Source organism: Mustela erminea, chromosome 12, assembly GCF_009829155.1.
Source record: "Mustela erminea isolate mMusErm1 chromosome 12, mMusErm1.Pri, whole genome shotgun sequence".
Taxonomy (NCBI): domain Eukaryota; kingdom Metazoa; phylum Chordata; class Mammalia; order Carnivora; family Mustelidae; genus Mustela; species Mustela erminea.
Genome location: NC_045625.1, coordinates 16,984,377 through 17,006,613, shown reverse-complemented (window position 1 = coordinate 17,006,613; position 22,237 = coordinate 16,984,377). Strand labels below are relative to the sequence as shown.

General features: G+C 46.1%; 1 protein-coding gene across 3 annotated transcripts in view; it reads right to left on the bottom strand.

Moving 5' to 3' along the window:
- The window catches only part of ASTN2 (astrotactin 2), an 854,980-nt gene that overhangs the window by 438,433 nt on the left and 394,310 nt on the right, over window positions 1–22,237 (bottom strand). For 2 of the 3 annotated variants that reach the window (XM_032307618.1, XM_032307620.1), the window contains 3 exons: window positions 4,999–5,083; window positions 3,957–4,031; window positions 3,032–3,169 (listed from right to left, as the gene is read on the bottom strand). In XM_032307618.1, coding sequence (XP_032163509.1) covers window positions 3,032–3,169; window positions 3,957–4,031; window positions 4,999–5,083 — 298 coding nt within the window. The remainder of the gene's footprint in view (window positions 1–3,031; window positions 3,170–3,956; window positions 4,032–4,998; window positions 5,084–22,237) is intronic. The other variant, XM_032307619.1, reaches the window with a different exon arrangement.

The following is a 22,237-nucleotide window of genomic DNA, read 5'->3' as shown; positions in this document are numbered from 1 at the left end:
CATAGCACGATTTCTTTTGAATGGTAATGATTACAATCTTTTATCCTCCCTTGCAGGGAAGCCAATGGGCATTGGTGGGAGGTGAGATGAAGGTATGACATAAAGGGCTGTCTGCTCTTGCTCGAAGTCCAGAAGAACGCATGTGGACACCCCTAAGCAGGATAACAATCTAGTGCCCTAATCAAACCAAATATTCTTCAAATATCTGTGTACTTTTTTTAAGGAGAAGCTTAGTGGTTTGTAAAGAAAGGGTTGAGAGGGATTACCCACTGCTGCAAAATACCATCCCTCTCTCCCAAACTGTACAGCTCTATTCTGGCCCCAAGTTGGTGCGAGGGTGTGCTCCATGTAACCAGGCACAACGTTCTTAGCAGCAGTTGAGAAGAAGCATCTTGTTGTTACTGGCTCGTGCCCCTTGAAGCTCTTAACTCTTTCAACTTACTGCTATATTCCTTCCGAAGACATAAAATACTCTCTCTGAAATGCATGCTAGTACTAAACACTTTTTTCAATTTTTTTTTTTTTTTACATTTCCAAAGATGTTTTACAGTCACTACAAATGAATATTCTGGGCCCTATTTTGCCTGGCTTGCCATTTGGTATAATTCAGATTGAATCAGAAAAAGCAGCTGAGTCATGCTGTGGATTACGGTCATTCTCTATAGACCTCCATAGCATAAACCTCCCCGAATCTGCCTTCCCCACCATCACCAGTTTCTACCTGAACTCTACTGTAGTTGGAATTCAATTCAGTGAACCTTGGTATAATGCCAAGGGAAAACATTATATACCAGTGTTTACATATCTTAAGTTATTCAATCATTACAACTCTTGGGAGATGTTTCAATAAAATAGTTAAGAACATGGGTTCTAGAGCTGAAGAGGTGATGAGTTGAACCTTGGCTTTATCACGTACTGGTGAAGGCATTGCCCTTATGCCTCAGATTTTTTTAAATCTGGATTAAAATAATAATCACATCACAGCACCCTAAGGGGTTGTTATAAGAATATCATGGATAATGTTAGCAAAATGTTTGGCATGTAGTAAATAATTAATGGCTAGGGGTTATTATTATTGTTACACTATGTGAAAAAGGCACTACTAATATCCGCGTGTTGTTAAGAAAATGGAAAGTTAGCAAGTTGGATTTGGCCAGTCCATACATGGTAGAGATGGAATTCTAAGCCAGACCCATTCAACTCCAGAGGGAGTGTTATCATCAGCCAGTCTAATATTTGTAGCTTCACAGAAATTACAAATTCAACGTCAACAGTACAGAACTCAGAAGAGAGCTAGGGGAGACCTCAATCAAGGTCACTGGGTCTCCTGGAGAGTAGTTCCTCAACCAGAAGGTCTTTGCTCCATCTTTGAAAATATGCAATGCAGATAAACCACAGCCGATGCTTTACTGAAGCCTCACTATCCAAAACAGAAATAACAGTAATTTGCCATGAAAATGTGTGTGGTAAAACCACCTTAGTTCTTAATAATTATCACTTCATTTCCTAAGCACTGCCCCTTAACAAACTATCTTTTTTAAAATTACCTCTTTTGAGAAATACCAACAACCTGAAAAATCATGCTAGGTTCATCTGTCCATGAACACTTGAGAAGGTAGGGATAAACAGATTGCAAAGCAGAGACCAATCCAAACACAACCCAAGATGTTGGGTTTGACAGCTTCCTATCAAGATGCCACAGACATACTGATAACATCCTGATTCAGAACGGCCCAAAGCCAGCTGAGCACAATTGCAAGAAGTAGGGTGGTAAGGCATGATTCTCAGTTCCAAATGAGGGGCTGTTTATAAGCCAATTTTTTTATAAGATTTTTTTTTAATTTTAAGATTTTTTTATTTATTTGTCAGAGAGAGAGAGAGAGCGAGAGCGAGCACAGGTAGACAGAGTGGCAGGCAGAGTCAGAGGGAGAAGCACACTGGGATCATGACCTGAGCCAAAGGCAGCTGCGTAACCAACTGAGCCACCCAAGCGTCCCTATAAGCCAATTTTAAAAGGAAAATTGGAGGGGTGCTTGGATGGCTCAGTCAGTTAAGCGTCTGACTACTGATTTTGGCTCATGTCATGACCTTAGCGTCATGAGTTCAAGCCCCGTATCAGGCTCCATGTTGGGCATGGAGTCTGCTTAAGATTCTCTATCTCCCTCTACCCCTACACATACCCTGACCTCCTTTTATGCATTCTCTCTCTCTCACTCTTAAAAAAAAAAAAAAAAGTGAAATCAGAGTCCATTTTTGGAATGCTTCCCCTAATCAAACCGGAGGGGGGGGGCACCCAAAACCACCTCCACTAGAAAGCTCCAGAATAGCGATGGGATCAGATCTAAGACCACTAGTTTAATTAAATCAATAAACATCTAGTAGTTGTCCAATATGTACTTGGAACTGGAGATTAGAAATCTAAGTAAGTTATTTGCTTTGACCTTGAGAGATTCACCACATAATGGGACAGAATGATATGTAAGCAACTAATTACAACACAGTAGAGTAAGTCTATAATGAAGTTAACTACAAGGTGCAAAACGTGTAAGAAAAGATGTAGTCTCCATCCCTTCATGAATAAAGAACAAATAAATTTGACCCAGACATCAAGAACCTATGGATTAGCCCACAGTCTGCTCCCAGTACCAGAGTCATAATAGAAAGCATCTCATTCTCTAATCTTTCACCTTCATGATTCTCCAGTATACTATTAAGTAATGTTCTTTTATAAGACATAATCATTAATAATCCCAGGATGAGCCAGATAATGTGTTAGCCTTGCTCATATTTTATATAAACCCAGAAGGAATGCAATAATGTTGAAATATAAGGCACTGAGGCCCACCAATGGAGCACATTTTTTGGAGGGTGAACCCACAGGGGACAGTTCTTCACATCACCTGCTAAGCAGGTGCCTACTTCAACAATACGAGGACCACTTCTTTGCCTGAGTCCCCATGATGCTGAAACAGAGAGGCTTCCAGTGTGCCCAAGAGTCCTCGATATAGGACACAGGGGATGACTTCCCTACCTGACATCCGCAGGGTCTTCCGTGACGAGCACATCTGTCTTGCAGCTGGCCAGCGGGTTGATGGACAGCTCCACAGGAGGAACCACGAAGCTTTTGCTGACAGGAAGCCAGAGTCCTTGGCCCAAGCTGAAAGTAGACCTGCAATGTAAGAGTTTCCATTGGGGAACTCCCTGGGAAGCAGAGAGAAAAACAGCAAATAGGGGCCCCTCTTCCACCCTTCTAGGGCCACTTCTCACCTCCCCACCCAACTGAGTCCCCTGCCTTCTCTCAGGTGCAATTTTGGCCAACCTGGCCCACACCTGGATGGTATCTCTTAAACCGATTAATCGTTCAGCCCATGCATTGCATTGCATTGCTGGTTTTCTTTTCCTGACCACCTGTCCCGACTCCCAATAAACTGTGGGCTCTGTGAAGCCAGCGGCCATTTCAGCTTCGCTTTCCCAAGCAATGCTCAGAGCCAACAGGGGCTCTATAAGTGACTGCTAAGTCAGCCGGCACAGTCTGCACAAAGGTGAAGAGCACGGACTCTGAATCAATTTGAACCAAAATCTGATTCCCAGTTCTGCCACTTAATCCGCTGTATGTCTTTATCAGCTGAAGTACCTGAGGTTTCACATACCATTCCGTGGAGGTGGCGGGAAGAAGTTCTATGGCTGGAGAATATTTTTAAAGCACTGGACTGGATAATCAGCCATGTCTTCCCCTGTTCAAATATCTGAGTCCATAAGTCTAGATGCCAGACAAATGGGAATTCGATTCCCATAGCAACCCGGGCCATGATGGTCCATTCACGCCCAATGAGAGTTCCTCTGCACTCAGCACAGCCTAAAGCTCACAGGCACCACTGACTAAGGATGCATGGCTATGGCTCCCCAGACCCTCCTCCACTCCCTAGCAGCATGTCCCAACAAGACTGTCAACTCACCTGAGAATTTTTTCAGGGGCTTGTTCTCCTGTTACTAGGTCGTAGCCCCTCTCCAGTGTAGTGTAAGGCCAAGGTCTTCCGGAAGAATAGGACGGAAAGAAAAGGGAACAGGAGATGATATGAGTCAGATGGGATTCACAGAGGGGCACTGCTCAAACGTAGCTTTACAGACAACCAAATTTCACAGAAGTAATTGCATGTGACCCTTAAACAGCACTGGGCTTGGGAGCTCTGACTTCCCACACGGTCAAAAATCTACCTATCACTTTTGATTCCCCCAAACCCTAACTACGAATAGCCTACTGTTTTATTTTGTTGTTGTTGTTGTTGTTAAGTAAGCTCCATACCCTTGCCTATGACCTTGAGACCAAGAGTCATGTGCTCTACCGACTGAGCCAGCCAGGCCCCCCACTAATAGCCTACTGTTGGCTGGAGGCCTTACTGATAACATAATCAGTTGATTAACACATATTTCATAGGTTATATGTATTATGTTCTTTATTGTTATAATAAAGTAGGCTAGGTAAGAGAAAATGTTAGGAAAAATCATAAAGAAAATACATTTGCAGTCCTGTACTGTATTTATTGGGGAAAAAAATCTGCACGTAAGTGGACCCATGTGGTTTAAACTCCTGTTGTTCACACTCACGTACTGGGCAAAACTCTTTATAAGAGAATGTCTCCATCTCACAGAAGGACTCAGTCTTTTAAAGACCACTTGTCTGTTTTTGGAGTTTATGGACGAAAACCCCATTTTCTTTCTGCATCAGTCCAGTTAAGAAAGTGTCCGTTGATTACTTACGGTCTGGGAGGGGGAGTTCAATTTGAGACTTTGTTCTCTACAATAGTCATCGATCGTGTACCTTTACTACTAAATTGTGATTCAGTGGAAAATAGGGTTCATCGCCCATCAAGCCTTTACAAGAACACAACTTGCAGAGAAAAGTTCTCCTTCTGGAGCAGTTTTGTGGCCTGGAGTCACAGAGCCGAGGAGTGGGGATGGCCCTCCACTGCCCCCACTGCAATGTCCTCTGCTACTCACCCTTCACTCTGCCCCCAGTCGCTGCGCACACACAGGTGTCTGTGCACCGGGTCGGGGGCGTAGCCTTCGTGACAGCTGCACTCTCCTGCAGGCAAGAAGAGAAAGGGGTGTGTGAATTACTACCTGCCCCAAACAGCATTCTCCCCTGGCTTCCTTGTTTTCTCAGTGAGCTGCGTGGTTTGTGCAAAGCCCCAGGGAAAGAGCCTGTTCTGGTTGACCCACCACGGAGGTTCCTAGTTCATTCCATTTGTTCATCTGGCCATGGATTCATTCAGCAAGTCCGGACCCTTGCGGGGTTCTCGGGCCCACGCTGAGGATGCAGAGATACGACACTGACAGGCCTCACAGGTTAAGGAGGGGCACAGGAAGTGACCTGGTGGCCACAAATGGAGGTCCTAATTTCAAATATTTAAATTGTCATAAAGTACATTTGCACTAAGAGTATAATCAGACAATTGAATTCTCTCCACTTGAATGAACAATACATGTTCAACCATGAGCCCCAAATCAAATGTCCCCTCCTCCAAGGTTATCTTTGATTTCCCCTTCTAGACGGTTTGTTCTCACCTATCATTTCCAGATTTTATTTTGTTTGGCTGTTATTGATGTCTTGGTTAGCTTTCCTTTCCTCCTCTTCCCCCCCACCTTCCCCTCTTGTTCCCTTCTTCTTCATCCATCTGTCCATCCATCTGTCCATCCATCCATCTATCCATTCATGTATCCAGGCATCATTTTATTATGGCCATCTCATATGCCTGATTGCATGAATGCTTGCTAATATCCCACACTGCCTTTAGTGTCTTCTCCCTTTGGCCAAGCTCACTTCAGGTGGCCAGCCCATGTCTAGTTTCCTTGTACATCTTCAGAGTTCAGAATTCTGGAAGGGTTTTCCAAAGCTCTCTGTCCTACCCTTTTCAATTATCAGTTCTGCTTCACTGTACACTCCTTAAGGTTGAGATGAATAAGGTTCAATTTGTTAATGGCTTTTCCTAAGTTGTATTTGTGGAATGTTGACAGATGCCTTACCAAACATAGATTCTATTTAAAAGAGAGAGAGAGAGAGAAACACTAGACTATTTGTAGAGCCAGTGGTATGTGATTCTTCATGAAAACGATACCTAACAGGTTTCCCAAAACCTATTTCACCTTGGGACGCTTGCTGGTGGAACAGGTCACAAGATGGACCTATTATGGACCACAGACCATGTCCACAGCTTAGGAGATGCTGGTAGGAACTGCCCTGCCTTAGCCCACTGCCTAGAACTGAATAGATGCTCAATATTGTGAATTGAATGAATAATTAACTATCTGTGATGGTTCATAAATTCCTAGACTATTGCTGTCAGGTTGCCTTCTTTTTTGTCTTCAGGTGATCATGCTTATACACTCATGGGCATACACACACACACACACACACACACACACACAGATGAACCTGCAACTCTTCAAACCTACAGTAACTCTGATCGGTTACCTGAGAGTTTTTGAACCATGCTTCCTGGAAACGTATAATTCCGTGGGAGAGAGTTAAGAAATTTGCAACTTTTAGATTTTAATTCCCCCTAAAAATTTTTATTTTTAAGTCTCATTAATAGTAAAAAAAAAAAAAAATGAAGGCTAAACGTTCATATGTTACATACTAGAATTTAGGATATGGGAGAGCATAGTCACATTCAGTTCATTTGCCAGATAAATACATTTTATGCAAACCTCATTTAAAACCACCACCACCAAGCAAGCCCACAAAAATACCTTCTCTTATCATCTCTGTTTCATCGAGGAAGATACAATAGACTAGGAGCCATCGGAACCGAAGAGCTTACAAGCCCATGCTTTCTATAACTACCAATCTTGCAAATTGAGGCTTTTTTTTTTCAATCTTGGGTTACCAAAACAAAACACAGCAGGGAATAGATATTAGGGCAACAGAACTATTACCCATAACTCCTGATTTCAAGACGTTTGTATTCATCAACAAACCTTAATGTTTTCACTGATTCACTAAAAATGTTATGTGTTTGACCTTATACAAAGCATTCTGACTGTTAAAAAAAAAAAACCCTTTCTAATTTGTTTTATACATTATGATGATGCTTAATCTTTGTAGCCCCGGCATCAGCAAGTATCTGGCAAAGAGCCTGGGATTGATAAATGTTGGTTGAACTGAAATGGTGGTAAGGCAGAAGGAGGAGTGAAGGATGGGTCAGAGGTAGCACCGAAAAATGTTCAGAATAGGATTGCTGGAAGGAGAGAGAGAGGGGGGTTCTACCTTTCCTCTTCTCTGGATACCTGGTAAAGAGAGCATCAGTGGGGCTGCTCTCCGACAGGAATGCTCTCTGTAACTCTCCTCTCCAATAACAAGTTCAAGTCTTCCAACAAAAGTGTGTGCAAGCTGGTGAGCTGACTGTTGCCCGAGATGAGGAGAATGGAGGAAAGGGGCTGAGATCCTTGAAATCTGGGTGAGAATAATTTACCAAAAAGGGGGTGGGGGTAGGAGTCACTCATGATGTGTTAAAATGGGACAGCCCCATCATGAAATATTCACCACTTTGAATACGTCTAATATTAAATATTAAAAGTCCTGGCATTTGTCCTCGAGGCTCTCAGGGCTGATTTATGATCTGCCAAAACCGCAGACCTCGTGATTCATAATGGAAGAGGTATATGGTTGCCCCTGGTCCGGGGACAGGAAGTCAGGCTGGAGTGGGCAAGACCGGACGGGAAAGGAGAGGCTTTCCTCTTCAGGGAAAGGGCACAGCTTGGGTTCCTAGTTCTCCAATCTGTGACTGCAGAAAAGGGCACAGGTCCATCGTCCTCTTCTCCTCCTCTGGGAATAAGACTGAGAATGAGGAATCTGTACAAAGAAAGCATGCTGGTGTCTTCTGCATTTCTTTCTTCTTTGCTTACCAGGCAGGTTTCTCAGCTCTCAGAACAGACCATTCATTACTATCACTCATTATATAACAAATATGTATTTTGGAAATGAGATGCGTCCACCCCGGAGGGCCCTCAAGGCTGCCTGGAGAAGAGGAAGTGAGGCAGGCGGAAAAGAGGGTTGAAGACAGACGGGCCTGTGTTCCAATCCTCCCTTTCTCTCTCCATGGACGTGTGGTCTTGGGGAAGTCACTTCACCTTCGTGGGTCTCAGTTTTCTCATTAACAGAATGGAAATTGTTAGTAATGTCGACCTCACAGAGCTGACTCTAAGAATAAATGGAAGAGTTGAAGGGTGAGGCTCGTGGCTTAGGCAGCCAGTGAGTAGATCCGCAGTACGTTTCTCCTCTTTCCCTTCTGTTCCAAGACAGAACTCCGTCTGATATATGCTGGACTCAACTCTAGAGACAGTGAGTAAGTAATCTCCTTCTTGCTGGGCCTTAACTTCCCCATCTGCAAAATGGAATGTTGGGAGTAGAAGTTCATCAATTCTGAGTGCCAGTGAGAATCAGCCTTTCTACATCCCTCAACTCTGTTTTCCGGACACTGTGGGAGAGTAAGCTGTGATCACTCTTAGCAGCTGGGCTGGGTGTCTCCAGTAAGATTTCCATCAATGCCACGGCTCTTGGCGTTATTGACTCCAATTTCTTATTTTGCTGGCTCAGCAAACTCACCACTATTTGCAACCAAGCATTTCCTTCTTGCAAGATGCAAACTTCTGATAGCCAGACCTGAGGATTAACCCCTTCCTTCGAGGAGTCCTTTCCTCAGCCCTGCCTCTGCATACCCAGAGCCGCCAGGCTAGCAAAGAATAGCTTTCCTGGGACACAAGTTTGCATGGTTTCCACGTGCTGACTACCATCACCCAGGCTCCTTTACTCCTGTCACTACAGAAGTTCTCTGAATGAGGGGACTACACCCTTCTTGCTGACTGCCACAGTACCTGCTGTGCTGTCTGGTACATCAATAAATGAGGGGGTATATTTTACAATAGTAATATCTATGCCAATGGGGGTGAAGAACACTTTTTTTTTTTAATTTGACCATTCTCCCCACAAAATTGGGAACTTCCTGATTGCAGACATCTTTTTATAATCATCCTCATATGCAAGTAGTAAGTATAATGCTGGATGAAGGGTAGACAACTCATTTGCTGAGTGAATGAATGAATGAATGAATGAATATATAAAAACATTGTAGTTTTCACGAATTCAGGCTGAGTTCATTTAGAATAATGACAGTTCTGCTGAAGAGTAGAAGAAACTTTCTTATAACGACGACAGGTATTTGCCAAGGAAATGGAAAAGTGTAAGCATGAGTGTTGATGAAATGTCTAAAATAGAATTCTATTTCACATCAGAGCAGAGACAGCTCTTAAAGGTCATCGAGGTCACATCTTCTCAGCTTCATTGTTCAGAAGGGAAAATACAAGCTCAGAAAGTGAAGATGTTTGGCCAGATCACTAGACTAGCCTCAGGGACAGCCAAGATTAGAACCCAGGGCTACTAGCCATTCCAGTAGACTTCTTCCCACTGCATGGGTGGTCTCAATGCTTCAATACACCTGGCAATATTTTCAAGGATTTTTTCCCCCCCTTGTATCCCTCAGACATCTCTGACTTTCCTTTAATGAGAATTTATGACATTTACAAACGGGGATTATTTTTTAATATAATGAATCTGAGACATCCTTAACAGATTGAAAATACACATTTCGATGGGATTGATAATAGAGACCTTAAAAAAGAGTTTAATCTCTTCATTAAAGTGGCTCCCATAAGGGAATTCAGTTAGGTGGATTTTCATCGTGCTAGGTCCTGAAACTCTGTATTATCAGCTCCAGATGAGCTGCACTGGTTTTAAAATATTTACTCTTCATGTCTCCTAGGTCCCATTAGTCGGTTCTCATTTTATGTTACATACATCCTCACTCCAGAAACCCTTGGGTAAAAACAACAAAATCCCTCAATTATGAGCGATCTTGAGTGTGGCTTGTGTGGACTCTTCAAAACCGCTTCACAGTGGACATCGCCTCCATGTCAATCACATAAGATTATGGGAAAGTAGTTCAGAGTGTGGGCCCTGGAATCATCTTGTTTTGGATTCAGATCCTGGATCTTGCCACTTCAAATTCTGCATGAATTTGATCCTGTGGCTTCACCTGCCTGCATCTGTTTCCTAATCTGTAACAACGCTGATATCACCCATCTGCTCGAAAGATCAGCGATGTCTTTGAAAAACCCGCAGTACAGTCCCTGGCACATTTCTTCTCGCCAAAAACATCATCGATGTTTGTGTTTTTGTAATTATCGTTCCTGGATAGGAGAGGCCAACTTAACATCTTGTTTTAAGTGGAAAGAAAAAGTGCTTTCTAGATGAAAGATGATCGTAATTTCAAGGCAGGGCCTGTGCAAAGCCAAGGAGGTCTCAGTGTCTTGATCTGTGTATTTGGGGCAGCTTGAATGAAATCGTCTCCGAGGTCGGTTACGGTATTCCCAGAACCAGCCAAGACCTGACATCTTTGTCTCCACTCCTCCTGCTGAAGGACACGGGAGCATAAACGAGGGCATCAGCCAGAGGGTACCGCCCCCCCGTCCACCACAGCTCAGAGGAGCTCATCACCTGCCCAGGACAGCTAGATAAGTGCAAAGCCTTCTTCCCGAGCCTGCCTGCTGTCCGGCTCCTCTCCTCCTACCTTGTCATCCTCTTACGATTCCATTTTCACTTGCTTCCGACTCAGTCATCACTTATCATCACAGGCCAGGGACACTGGCTGCTGTTCACTTTCCTATTTATTCTTGTCACTGCAGCTTGGAAAGATACCTCCCTGGGCCCTCAGAGCAATACGTGTACATGGCATCCGTTCTTGTTCTGACTCTGAGCAGTCCACCGTGGGCTTCTTCACTGCCAGCTCTGGCCCTGGAGCTCAACCCGGGGCCAGGCATGCAGTGGGAGGGGCATGGGCTGAGCACAACATCACTGGGAGCCTGCTTCACGTCGGAGTGGTGGAAGGTACCCGCCGTAGGTCACTGTGGGTCATCTCACAAGTCACACCCATGACTAGCACCGGGAGGAAGGTACTAGCATCCTCATGGTAAAATAAGGAAACAAAAGCTCAGACTCAACCTGTCATTTGTCCAAGGTCACAGAGTCAGGTCTTTAAAACGCGTGCTCCCTCATATCATCCCAAACATCGTAACAACAGCCGTGACCACCAGGACAAGAGCCAGGATGGCCGCCTGTAGTGTGACAAGTCTCAGTTGCTAGACAATAAGCATTAGGAAGATGAGGAATCTCCGATTCACTCACACCGAAATTCACATCAGGCTGATTTCTAAAACTCAACTATAACTAAAGATTAGAAAACACTCTTCCAAACACCCCCTGTTCAAATGTAAATAGTTTATGTGTGGATTACACTGAATCCTACGTAATGAAGGTGGATTTCCTGATAGTAAGGCTGAGCTGCAGGGGAAGCATCATACGTTCTAATTGAGCACCTACTCTGTGCTGACCTCGCTCAAATCACTTTTGGTATCTATGAGAATACTGGGAGAGTGATGATGTTGGTTCCACTGTGAAAACCATGAAGCTGAGGTCTGGAGAGGGTGAGTAAGCTGCCCAGGGTTGTGAATATCTAAGCCCAGGCTCCTTCTGAGACCTGCCAAGCTTTGTGATGGCTCTCTGAGGCTGTGCTTCAATAGAGTGTGGGAAATTGGGGTACCTGGGTGGCTCAGTCAGTTAAACATCTGCCTTTGGCTCGGGTCATGATCCCAGGGTCCTGGGAAAAAGCCCCACATCGGGCTTCCTGCTCAATGGGGAATCAGCTTCTCCCTTTGTCCCCCTTCCCCTGCTCATACTCTCTCTTTCTCTCTCTCAAATAAATATTTTTTAAAAGAGTGTTAAAAAGCATGTGAATAGGAGACTGGGGTGAAGGTAAATGCACCCTGTAATAGAATGAATTATTGATGTCAGGTCATTTCCTACAGTAGTATGCAGTAGTAGTATCACCACTGCCACGGCTAATGGTGGGAAGAGTGAGATTTCTTTCCTGGCCCTTGTATTCAGGCTTAGCCTGTTACTTGCTCTGGCCAATGGGATGACAGGAGACATGATGTGAACCAAGATCTGAAATGTGCTGTTTGGCTGGGCTTGCTCTCTGGGATTCCTGCTTCTTTCCAGGAGAAAACCAGGCTCTAAGTAGGTGGCCAGGGCAAGGACGATGAGGGCCACGTGGAACAGAACTGGAGGCCGCCTGAGCTTAGAGACAAGCGCAGCTGAGCCCTGGCTAGCCTGGTCCACCCGGATGTGTAACAAAGGGAAAAAACACTTGTAGTGGTTGACACTAACCCACTGTGGCTGTCTGTTATGCACCATTAGTATCACAAAAGCTGATGCATCTCCAACCTGCATCTCCCCCCCTTCTATGAATAATGTTCTCACTTTCTTCCCAAAATAAAAACCTTAGAAACATCACCAACCTGACTTCATTTTCATCCTCGACCTCTGAATGGCAGCGGAATCTCCCCGATTCTACCACTGTGTTGTCCTTCACACCCACCCTTTCCCATCTTTCCCACCATCCCTGCCCTGGGGAAGGCCCTCAACGCTGTCCATGCGCATGGTTGAAAAAGTCTCATCACTGATGGCAAGCTTTCAGTGTCTTCCCATCAATCTGAGTGATGGACAGTCACCTCTTCAAAGAGCAGCTACACCCGTGGACTGTCCCCCAAACTGTCAGTGGCCCCCAGGTGCTCTCACGATAAAGTCCACATGGCCTAGTCTAACATCCAAAGCTCTCCATGACTGGTCATAGCCTTATCAATCGCTCTCCCCGCCTTGGGCCTTTCCTTCCCTAACATCTTGGGTTTACTGATAATAACCGGCTATCTGAGACCCACCTGCTGACCAAGGTCTGCTTCTTGTAGTAGGTTCGCCCTGATCCCCCTCCTTGAGCCTGAGAACTGGAGACAGAGATGTTCAACAGAGGAGAAACCAGGGTTGAGAGGGAGTAGGAGGTGAAGGGAAAACTAAGTGGCAAAATGGTATTTAGAAGAGGAATGAGCTCATGTGGGCAGTTTTGAATGCCAGCAGTATCCTCAGGGAATACGTTTTACAATGTAGACGCCGCTGCAACCTTGAGCAAATCTTTCTGCTTTGCTTGGCTGCAGTCTTCCCATCTGTAAAATGGCCAGCTAATACTCAGAAATTCCCAAACGCCCTTCCAAGCCTTGTTCAAATCCTAGGCCTTGACTCTTCTTCTAACATGCTCTGGTCTTATCTCTTGAGGTTAGTGTTTCCCTAGGCACTTAGGGGGAGTGGAGGAACATTAGGGAAGGTTGGGAGTCGGACGACCAGAGGCTGGGGAGGCAGAAAAGTATGAGTGGAGTGAAGTAACAAGGGGATATGATGGGGATCTTCACAAAGTGAGGAAGACTTCTCTGGAAGTCTGCCCAGCCAACGGTGTTGTGTGACCTAGGGTGAGTCCCCACCCTTCCTGGGACTCCGTCTCTCTCTCTCTGTGCACTGAGAAGGTTGATCTGGATGACATCCAGGCAACCTCACAAGGGCGCCTCTGCTGTCCCTTTCTTCCTCACATTCTGAAGTGACAGGTTTCAGCCTTGTTCTTTCCCAAGCCTTTGAGAGATATCTGGATGCCTGCATAGGGCTGCCGGCCGCTCATTGCCATTCAGCATCACGCCTCTGAGCGCAAGAAGAAAAAAAAATAGAGGCCAACGGGTTCTGGTGGCACAGGCTGGTGATCAGGCCTGATGGAGATCAGAGTCCTTAATCAAGGCCACCTGGGGGCTAATTGGCTCTGACTCAGCTCATGTAACAGCCCACATGGAAAGGCCTGGGCTCCGAAAGGCCAGCAGCCGGGCCACACCAGGGCTCCCACTTCAGGCGGCCCCTTTCTCCTTAGCCTCATCTACCCCTGAGTGCATGATTATCTATAAATTTGGGTCTCGGAGAAAAGCACATGGGTAATAGGCTCTCAAAACTTAGGCTGACTGCGGATGGTGGGGGTTGAGGCAGTCTCACCGGCAGCCTGGGGCAGACACAGAGGTAGACAGCCCCCCCCCCCCCCCCCCCCCCCCCGCCCCACCAGAAAGGATCATGGGATTCCTGAGCAGAATGGAAAGAGTGCGGCCGCCAAAGGCAGGGGTGGGGGGGGTGGGCGTGGTGTGTGCCCCCCCCACTGCCCCGCCCCCACCCCAGCCTGCATCACCCATGCTTCTCAAGTCACCCTGGAAGGGGTTGGTGGGGAGGGTAACAAGCCAAAGGGAAGCCGGCATCAGCACGGGAAGAAGAACTATCTGGGGCTGGCCCCTCAGCTTACCACTCACAGACCAAGCGGCCTCCACAGGCTGCCGCACTACTCTGGGCCTCAGTTTCCTCATCAGGAAGCAGACATCTTAACCCCCATTTTCAAAATTGTCACAAGGGCTGGAGGTAACATATTACACACGCTTACCAGGGCACCTGGGTGGGCTCAGTCGGTTAAGCCTTGGACTCTTGAGTTCGGTTCAGGTCATGATCTCAGGGTCGTGACACAGAGCACCGTGTCAGGCTCCGCGCTCAGTGTGGATCTGCTTGGGAGCCTCTCCCTCCTTCTGCCCGCCCCCGCCTGCGCATGCGCACTCTCTCCCTCCCGCAAAAAAAAAAAAAAAAAAAAAAAAAAGATTATCATGTCTCCAGCCCCTGCAGATAGCATTCAGTGTGGGTCCTTATTGTTACTGTTGGGGTCACTGCTGGCACTGCCAAGGCTGCACCCGCACCCCACCATACTTCTTCTCTGGCTTGGTGACCTTGCACCTCTTGGCGGCAGCCCCTCCCTGAGCTTCCTGCTGCGTCAGTCCTTTCCTCCCTTTGTCCTCCCCCCATGGTTCTTGCCTCGTGTCTGGTCCAGATCTTACTTCTTCCGACCATTTCTCAGTCTTCCTACAATCCCGGTGTGACTGCGGCACTGAGGCAAATTCATCTGATTCTCTGCCACAAGCAGCTGACTCTCAGGTGTCACAGGAAAGAAAATACATCCCTGCCCGGGCTGGGGAGGCCTTGGAGTGCGCGCAGAGAGCCACAGGATCACAGGAAAGAGCATCCGACTGTGCCCCCAAGGTCGGGGACATGCCAGCGAAGAGAGAAGATAACAATAACAAGAGCGGACCCAGAGGCCTAACTGCTGCATGGTTTTGGAAGTTCCCTATTTACACTGACTCATGCGACCCTCACAATCCACCCAAGATGCAGGTTCTAGTTTCAACCCCATTATACAGATGAGGAGACTGAGGCCCGGGGGGTTAAGCAAGTTACTGGCCTGATGTCACAGACAGAAGAGTTGCCAAGGCCAGGCCTGGAATCAGAGACAGTGCTGCGGGCCCCAGGCTGAACCACCTCTTTCGCAAGGGGGTTCAGGAGTTTCCCAGACAGAGGAAAGTGTGGGGGCAAAGGAAGGTCACGGCACTGTGGGGAATCCTGGGCCCTACAGCTTCTCAGATCAACAGAGCCAGAGTACTTAGCAGGCCCTGAAGAACACTGCCTTATCCCACAGGTGTGGAAAAACTTCTGGAAGCCTGTACATCCCCTCTACAGCGTCCTGTCCAGATGCTGACTCCACGCACTGGGCATGGAGAGAGGGCGTTTCAAGCAGAGAAGACAGGCAATGGAGTCAGGACCAGCTCTGAGCTCTGCATTTGTCACCCAGTGGCTCCATGACTTTGCACAATTTTGTGTCTCTGGCTTTCCTCAGTTCTACAACAAGCTTGGTCAGGTCCACCCCCACCCCCTCACTGAACAACGTCCACAATGTTCTATCCCCAGTATGGGCTCCATAAACACGGCCTGCAATTGCTATGATTATTATTAGGCAGTTGGCTACCTTCACGTTCTCTCGTGGCCGTAACTCTTATCTTGGACCCCTCGGCTGTAATTTGGGAAGAGGGAGAGGCTAAGAGCCGCATGATGTGTTTGATCGACCTTCTCAACTTTAATCCACCCAGCCACTCTGTGAAGCAAGGGGATATGCCCTGACTCTACAGATGAGGAAACTGAAGCCCCCAGGGTTTAAACAATCAGCCTTCCGTTTGCACCACAAAAAAGTAACAGGATCAGGATTCGAATCTCATTCTGCCTCACTCCGGAGCCACAGCTCCCCGGCACTGTCCCAAGTAGGAAGGAGGAGCTCAGCGCCCGTCCTGCATGTCACTTGGCCTGACCCACTATGGTGGCTCTGCCTGGCCACCGACCACGCCTCTACCAGAGTTTACAGGGGTGTACATGAGATGAGGCTATGTGGTTGTCATTCTGCGGGCCCCTCGGCTCTGTGTCTCCACTAGCTGATAGGAGAACTTGTTCATGATCCTGCGTCTCTCTGAGCCTCATCCTTCTTCCCCAGAAGACGGGAAACATAAGTCCTGTCCTGTCCCATTCACAAGGATGCGGTAAGGATAAAATATACGCTATTCTATTCAGGACACATGATGATTAATAATGCAGTTGTTCCCCATTTGCACAGAACCCGAACCGGCCAAGTGAAATATACAAAATAGATTAAGCAGAGGGTAATTATTCATTTTGCAAAAGAGTTCTTCACTCTACAAAAGAGACGCACTGATAGTTGTTTTTTTTTTTTCCAAGCACCAGCTATCTTCGTGGTTTAAAATCAAATCTCATTTATAATATTAAAGTGAGCAGGAATAATGATTTTCCAGATGTGCACTGAGTACCATGGGCCACACACACGGATGTGTCCTGCCCCAGACATCCATGCCCTAAAGCAAAGTGGACCGGATACCAGGAGGTTGGAGCCTTTGCCTCTGGCTAGTGATGAACTGGGGGTGGGGGGGAAACCAAGAGAACTGGAGGACAGCTTGTGACTTCTGCACTCTGTTCAGAGGGGTCTCTTCCTCAGAGTGACCTCAGCCTCGGTTCTAGGCAGATGGTCAGGGTCACAGCTAGAGCTTCTCTGGGAAACTAGAGGACTGTCATTTCCAGTACTTCCATCTGGAATATTATACCGTTTTACATAATGTGTATGTTCAGCTGAACCCAGCTCATTTCCATTTTGCTAATCTCACTCCTGATTATATTCATGTTCATGATCTTGGCCGCCACCCCCCCACGTCGCGCTTTCTCGGCTCTCTCTCGGTTTGACGGTTCTCTCTTCCCCTCTTCTCTGTCTCCCTTTTCGTTTCTCCATCTTTGTGCATGGACTCCTGCCTCAGTTTCCCTCTTTGGTCTCAGCTTTTCTGCCTTTGCCCTTCTCTCTGTGTGTGCCTCGATAGTCCTCACGGGCCACCTTTCTATAAGCCCCTTTCCTGTGTAGCCCTCTACAGTGGAAAGAACTTAAATTTAAGTCAGACAGGTGCAGGCGAAATCCCCACATCCACTTCGTCCATGAAAGAGACCAGAAAAGGACAGTCTGTCTGCTTCAAGGGTTAATGTAATGATTAGAGAAGATACAGTAGGCAAAGGCGCCTAGAGCAAAGAATACATTCACAGCCTGTTAATTCCACTCCCCCTACTTTTCTTCCTCTTTTTTTTAATTTTTCTTATTCTCCATCTTTCCCTTCACTTCCCATGTTCTGCTCTCTTAGTCGCAATCTCACACAAGCACAGACACCGCAGCCTCCACCCCCTCCCCTTGCCCCAGGCCCTGCTCCTTATCCTGCCCCAGTTCCCCTTCCCCCCCTCTACCTCTACCCAGGACCCACCTCTTTATCTTTCTTCAGGCCCTGGCCCTCTACCCCGCTCCAAGGGTCCCCCTCCTCAGCCCACCCCAGGTCCTGCTTCCTCCTCCCTACCCAGGCTGCCCCCTTCACCTCCCCCCCATTCTACCCCCTCAGCCACCCCCACCCCAGGAAACCCCCTCAATCCCTGACTCAGTCTCTGCCCCTCACCCCCTATGCCAGGCAGCCCCCACGTTCCGGCAAGGATTTAATTACAGAATGGCACAGGTTCCCATTACTAAGACACACATTCTTTCACAAAATGTTTTTACGGTACATTTACTGGTATATGATGGAGAATCATCATGAATCATTAAAATTAAGCAATGTGTGTCCAAGTGGCCCACACCAGGCTTCACTAGGGAGTCAGGCTTTACTACTAAGTCCATTTGGGGGCATTTGAAAGATGGCAGTGGACCATTTGCACTGTACACAGTGAGGACACCTGACCTCACCTGCCTTGCCTGAAGCATCTCGAATTCCTGGATGCCCTGTCCTGAGGGACAGTCTTGGTGTGATCAGCATAAAATCCATACACCTCCCGACCCCTGTTGTCTGGTAGAAACCCATCTATTGAAATTTTAATTAAAAGACCATTTAACAAAAAATAACCAAAAGGCTGGGCTGATATATGCACACTCACACACACACACACACACACACACACACACACACACGCACGCACCCTTCTCTTTTTCAGAGTCCTTTAATCACCTGCATTGAAATGGAAGCTGCCTTCAGTCTAGGAGAAGAGAAGGGGCAGTGGTGTAATAGGCAGGCTCTCATCAAATAACCAGAAAAGGCTAGAGCTATTACTAAGTGCTGTGTTTAACATGGTTTTGTGGAGGCTGCTTCTGTTCAGAAATCTGTCACCATGCCTTCCATTCCATCATGATTAAGACTTTTGTGACTTAAGTGTTGTCAACACTGGGGGGTTCTTTTTGCCCCTGATTCAATAATTCCCATTTGTTGAACACATATATTTGCCATATTATGTAGCAGTTACTTTGTACTGATTACAATCGTCACAATAACCTAGCAAAGGTGAATACTAAGCAGGAAATTGAAGCTTGGGGGAAAATTAAGCAATTTGCTCAAAACCACACCAATAGTTTCAGACAGAGCCAGGATTTTAACCCAGGTCAGCCTGACTTTAGTGCTTTCCCTTTTCCTCTAACTGCCTTTCCGAAAACAAAACAGCCCACTCTGGGGGCAGCTTGATTTTGAGCAAACGGAGGGGGTAGCAAGTGTCTCATTTGCCTCCCTCTCTGGTGACTGACTCAGCTTTGGGTCTCAGTCGAGGTTTGTGAAAGAAAGACGCTAATGAAGCTGATGGGGAATTCACGATGCCCCACATGGCCTGCATGGAAACACTTCTTTGCATGAATGGGTGTATAGGATCAAAAGCCTGGAAGAAAAACCTGAAAAAAAAAACCAAAAAAACAAAACAAAACAAAACAAAAACAAAAGCCCCAACACTGCCAGAAGCTGATACCACCTTCAGATGTTGTAAAAGACTCCTGAAGGCCTTGGCTCAGCTGGGGGACTTCCACTCCAAGGATAAAAAAAAGACTGACTGCTTATGTTGTTCTCAGGAGATGGAGAAATCAAGCTTCAGCAAGCACGGTGGTCGGGAGACCTCTACTCTGTCATGAATTTCCTGAATGAGCAAATTCTTGACCCTACAGGAACCCCAACCTCATCTACTATAGAAAGAGGGGGTTCCACTGGATGGTCTGCATGGCTCTTCCCAGCCTGGACCTCTTTGCTCTTTGACTCCCCAACAGGCCCCTGCAGGAAAATCTTCAAGGGTTCCTAGGAGGAAAGTTGGAGAGGCCACTGTCACGAGTTAACACCCCCTCCAAGTTTAAGGGGCACTCAGGGCTGTGCAATGCAGGGTTGACACCCTCAAATGCGTGCCTCCTTACATTTGTGCCAAACCCACCTCCGTCACCTCCCTGAGTCCCAGCCCCACTCGGCACAATGCCCAGAAACCCTCTGCTCAGTCCTCACTTATGATGCATATTTGTGTCACTTGCTCACTTCTGTCACCCCAGGTCATTGGTGTTCGTCACCGTCCAAATGTTTGTGTCTGCCCAAATTTATACGTTGAAGCCCCAAACACCCAACATGATGGTATTGGAGGTGGGGCCTTTGGGAGGCAATCAGGGTTAGATGAGGTCCTGAAGCAGGGACCTGTGATGGGATTATAGGAAACAGAGAAGAGGCAGATCTCACACTCTCTGCACACACACACTGCAGAAAGGTCATGTGAGGTCAGAGACAGAAGTCAAGAAGTCCACAAGCAGGAGAAGTACTCTCACCAGGAAACAATTCGGGGGCATCTCGAAGCTGGACTTCCCAGCCTCCTGAGCTGTGAGATTGGAAGATTCTTTTGTTCAAGTCACCAGTCCGTGATACTTTGTTATGACAGTCCAAGCAGATTAAGACAGTGTCATTCTCTCCTGGGTCTTTAGAAACAGTGTGAAAACTGGTCCTGGATCCCAAACACATATGGGGACATATCATTGGATTTCTCATTTCTGATGTTGAAAGTAAGAAACCAATTTGTTAGAAAACTCCAAGGGACAGCGATGGCAGCTTCTTTTGCTCATTATCCCCAACACTGGGCACAATGCCTGGCATGTAATTGGTGCTCACTAAATCACTGCAATGAATGAAATGCAGTATCTTAATTCTAGTAACTTCTTTTCACCACCATGGCTACTACCCCGGCCCAAGCCACCACCATCTCTAGCCTGGCTAATCATATGGGTCTCCTAAGCAGCCCTCTGCTCTCACTTTTGCCTACTCCCTGTAGATTTTTCTCAATGGAGTGGCCAGAGAGATCCTTTTAAGAGTAAGTAAAATTATATCAGTCCTCAGGTCAAAATGCCCCTGTGGCTCCTCACTGAGCTCAGGTTGAAAGCCAATGTTCTTACAATGTCCTACAAGGCTCTGGTTCTCCAGTCCCTCTCTGACCCCAGCTCCTAATAGTCACTTAGTATCCACTGAAGCCTGCGGACCTTCTCCTACGTGATCTTCCTCAAATGTATGAGGCATAATCTGCTCTTGGAGCCTGTGCCCTGGCAATTTCCTGAACCTGGACTCCACTTTACCCAGATATCCACAAAGGATGCTTTCCTTCCTCACTTCCCCAGTCATGCCTACTGTGAACACCCTGCTTAAATCCACAACCACCCCTCTCCTTCTCATTCACAGCCCACTCTTCCTGAAGCCTCTTTATTTAAAAAAATCATCTTCTAACATAGGATACGATTTATCTGTTATTACTCTTATTAGAGTTATTTACTCTAATTATCTGTGTGTTCCCCACCCTTACTAGAACATGAGCTCTAGGATAGCCACAGTTTTTAATCTATTGTGTTCATTCTGTCCGTGGCATACATCCTGCTTAAATTAGATGATTGAGAAATAAATACTAGTTAAATGTTAAAAAAACAAACATATGAATGAATGAATGAATGAATGAATGAATGAATACTAAAACCAGTTCTTTAACTCAGATGTCAATCAATCTACCAAACTGACCAGGGGCTGGCAAATTTTTCCTGTAAAGGCCCACTTGGTAAATATTTAAGGTTTTGCAAGCCACAGAGTCATGACTTCTCAACCCTGCTACTGTAGCAAACAGTCATAGGCGATATGTAAACTAATGAGCATGGCTGTGTTTCAACAAAACTTTATGAGAAACAGCAGTTGACCTGTGGGCTGTACTTTGCAGACCCCTAGACTAAGCTCCATCAGTGCACAGCACCACACTTAGCACAGCCCTGTCACTCAATAAATAATTTCAAGTGACATATAAATGAAATGTAGTTCTACTCTTCATTCTGTCACAGCCCTGTCCAAGTGAACTTGCTTTACTAGAAATATTCTATATCTACAGTCTCTAATATGGTAGCCACTAGCCATGTGTGGCTAGTGGACACTTGAAATGTGATGTGAATTAATTTAATGTTAATTTAAATAGCCACATATAGTTAGTAGGTACCATATTGGACACAGCAGCTCCATCACAAACATTGTTTTGTTTCATGATCCAAGTCTAGCCCCTGCCCCTCTAGGAAGCCCTACCTGACTGCTAAGGTTCATAGTAACTGTCCTGTTTTGTTTTGCATTTTTAATCCCACACTTCTCATTTCATTAAATTCATGTTTTGACCACAGCTATAACAATACTTAATGTTCATTGAGCTTTGTATACCAGGCATTATGCTAAGTGTTTAATATGTTTTATCTAGTTTAATGCTGGGAAGAGCACTGGCTTTCAATGCATATTTGCAATACACATTCAAAGTTGGAGAGCACTCAGAGAAAACCCAATGTACAGCTGACCCTTGAACAACATGAGGGATAGGGTTGCCAGCCCCCAGGCACAGTTAAAAAATCCATGTGTAATTTCTGACTCTCCAAAAACTTAATTGTGGGAAGCCTTACTAATTAAATACAGTCAAGTAATGCATATTTTGCATGTTATATGCATTATATATTGTATTTTTATAATAAACAAGAGAAAAGAAAATGTTATTAAGAAAATCGTTAAGAGAAAATACATC